General features: G+C 38.5%; 1 protein-coding gene across 1 annotated transcript; it reads left to right on the forward strand.

The window, feature by feature from the left end:
• The first annotated feature begins 232 nt into the window (after positions 1-232).
• LOC149234517 (monooxygenase 2-like) lies at positions 233-1,497 on the forward strand. The gene is made up of 2 exons (XM_089371859.1): positions 233-461; positions 711-1,497. The coding sequence occupies exons 1-2, from the start codon at positions 278-280 to the stop codon at positions 1,292-1,294; spliced, it is 768 nt and encodes a 255-aa protein (XP_089227985.1). The 5' UTR covers positions 233-277; the 3' UTR covers positions 1,295-1,497.
• Positions 1,498-2,050: the final 553 nt, after the last annotated feature.

A 2,050-nucleotide genomic window follows, 5' to 3' on the forward strand; every position in this document is an offset into this window, starting at 1 on the left:
TAAACGTAGGGCAGGCATTCAGAGTACTTGATAGATATCATAATTAAAGGCTTTTGATTCCACCTTGCAGAATTCGGTACAGTTCTAAATTGAGAGCTTTTGCATCTTCTCACAAAAATATGATATTTGGGTTATAACATACATTTTATAAGTCAGAATTGTTTGCAGATTCGCATTGTTGAACGCTTTGCCTTTTAGTCCCTTAGAGTAAATCTGGGTGTGATTTGTACAGGCTCTTATAGGTTGTGATGGTGTCAACTCAGTGGTGGCCAAATGGATGGGCTTCTCAGAACCTCGTTATGTTGGACATTGTGCTTATCGTGGATTGGGAGTTTATGCCAGTGGACAACCTTACGAGCAAAAAGTGCATTACATCTATGGAAAAGGAATGCGTGCTGGCTATGTGCCTATTTCTTCTACTAAAGTCTATTGGTTTATTGTCTTCAACAGCCATTCTCCAGGTCAGTTTCCCAAATTCATCAAAAGCTCTGCATCTAGTACCCTTGTCTTGGAAATCGAAGGACATTGATAGATAACATTCTAGCATTGCTTCTCTATCTCAGTGCATTCGACTTTACAAATTAATGGGTTCGTGTTACATGGTCAACGCAAGATTGACATTTGGTCACGAGCCTTCAGTAAAATTAAAATGTTCCAATATTTTTTGTTTGCTTATTTTTGGGTTTTAATTCCTGATTTTGATTGGGCAGGTCCAAAGATAACAGACCCAAATCTTTTGAAGAGGGAAGCTCTTGGACTTGTTCAGAATTGGCCTAAGGAACTTGTTGGGACTATTGAGGATACACCGGCTGAGAACTTTGTGAGGACCCCTTTAGTGGACAGATGGTTGTGGCCTGTTGTGGGTCCAAAGTCAACATTAGGAGGTGTTGCACTAGCAGGAGATGCATGGCATCCCATGACGCCAAATCTTGGACAAGGAGCATGTTGTGCACTAGAGGATTCAATTATACTTGCTAGGAAGCTAGCAAAGGCACTTGATGTGGGAAAACAAAGCCAAACTGAAAATGGCCAAAGAGTTAGAGTTCCAAGTGATTATTTTGGAGGTTCTGACATACCGAGTCAGATAGAGGAAGCATTGCAAGGCTATGCCACTGAAAGGTGGCCTCGAATTTTCTCCTTAACCATTAGAGCCTATCTTGTTGGTGCTCTTTTGCAGTGGGACAATGAGTTGATTTGTTCATTGAGGAATGATATAGTTATACCAAAGGTGGCGAGTTTAGATGCCTTAATAGAACACACAAAGTATGATTGTGGTTCGTTGAATAGCAACTAGTGATGACTTCATTTTATTATTTGATTGTATTAGATGCATATGACATATATGTTGTTTGCCTTGTAGCTATGTACATTGCCTCGATTTCTGATGGACAGTATAGTCTGTGTTTTGTTCCGAAAACTATTGGGACATTGTAATGATTTGTGTTCTCAAGCGTCTGTTTATGGCTAATTTACAAGGTGATTAAAGTATTTGTGTTAGATCTTAGGTTTTTGTGATTCATAATGTAGTAAGCATGTCTTTCGGATTAATCACATCAGTATTATTTAGTGACGTTTCGAACCAGCTAATGTAGTTTTTATTTTGTTACAGTCAATAATGAATGATAGATTTGTTTTGTGATACTGAACTTTAAAATAGTTCGTAGTTATCTTATTCCTTTTCTTTATACATCACTGTACATATTTCTTCTCCCTCGTTCACATTTCATTCTTCATTATCACTTTGCAGAATATCCTTTGCTCCTATTAACCCTGACTACAAGGTATGACCAAAAGTTCCTTCCACGCCTTTACATCCGACTCTCGTAGGATTTATATTTTATATGTATGTCATTTCTATGGCATAGAGGGTCCAAACATCAATATATCTATGTGCATAGGTCCTTGCCTCTGTATTTTGACATTAAACACAGACCTGCATCAGCAGCTTTTCAAGAGTTCCCTCTTTGTTGCAGAATTTTTCCTTCCACGTACCTAATGTGGGGTTGCATCAATAAGCATTTTATTGTTTAGCGCCTGTTCACGAGTGCTC

This window comes from Pinus tabuliformis, chromosome 8 (assembly GCF_031772625.1).
Source record: "Pinus tabuliformis cultivar Carrire ecotype Pingquan chromosome 8, CPIR1, whole genome shotgun sequence".
Taxonomy (NCBI): Eukaryota; Viridiplantae; Streptophyta; class Pinopsida; order Pinales; family Pinaceae; genus Pinus; species Pinus tabuliformis.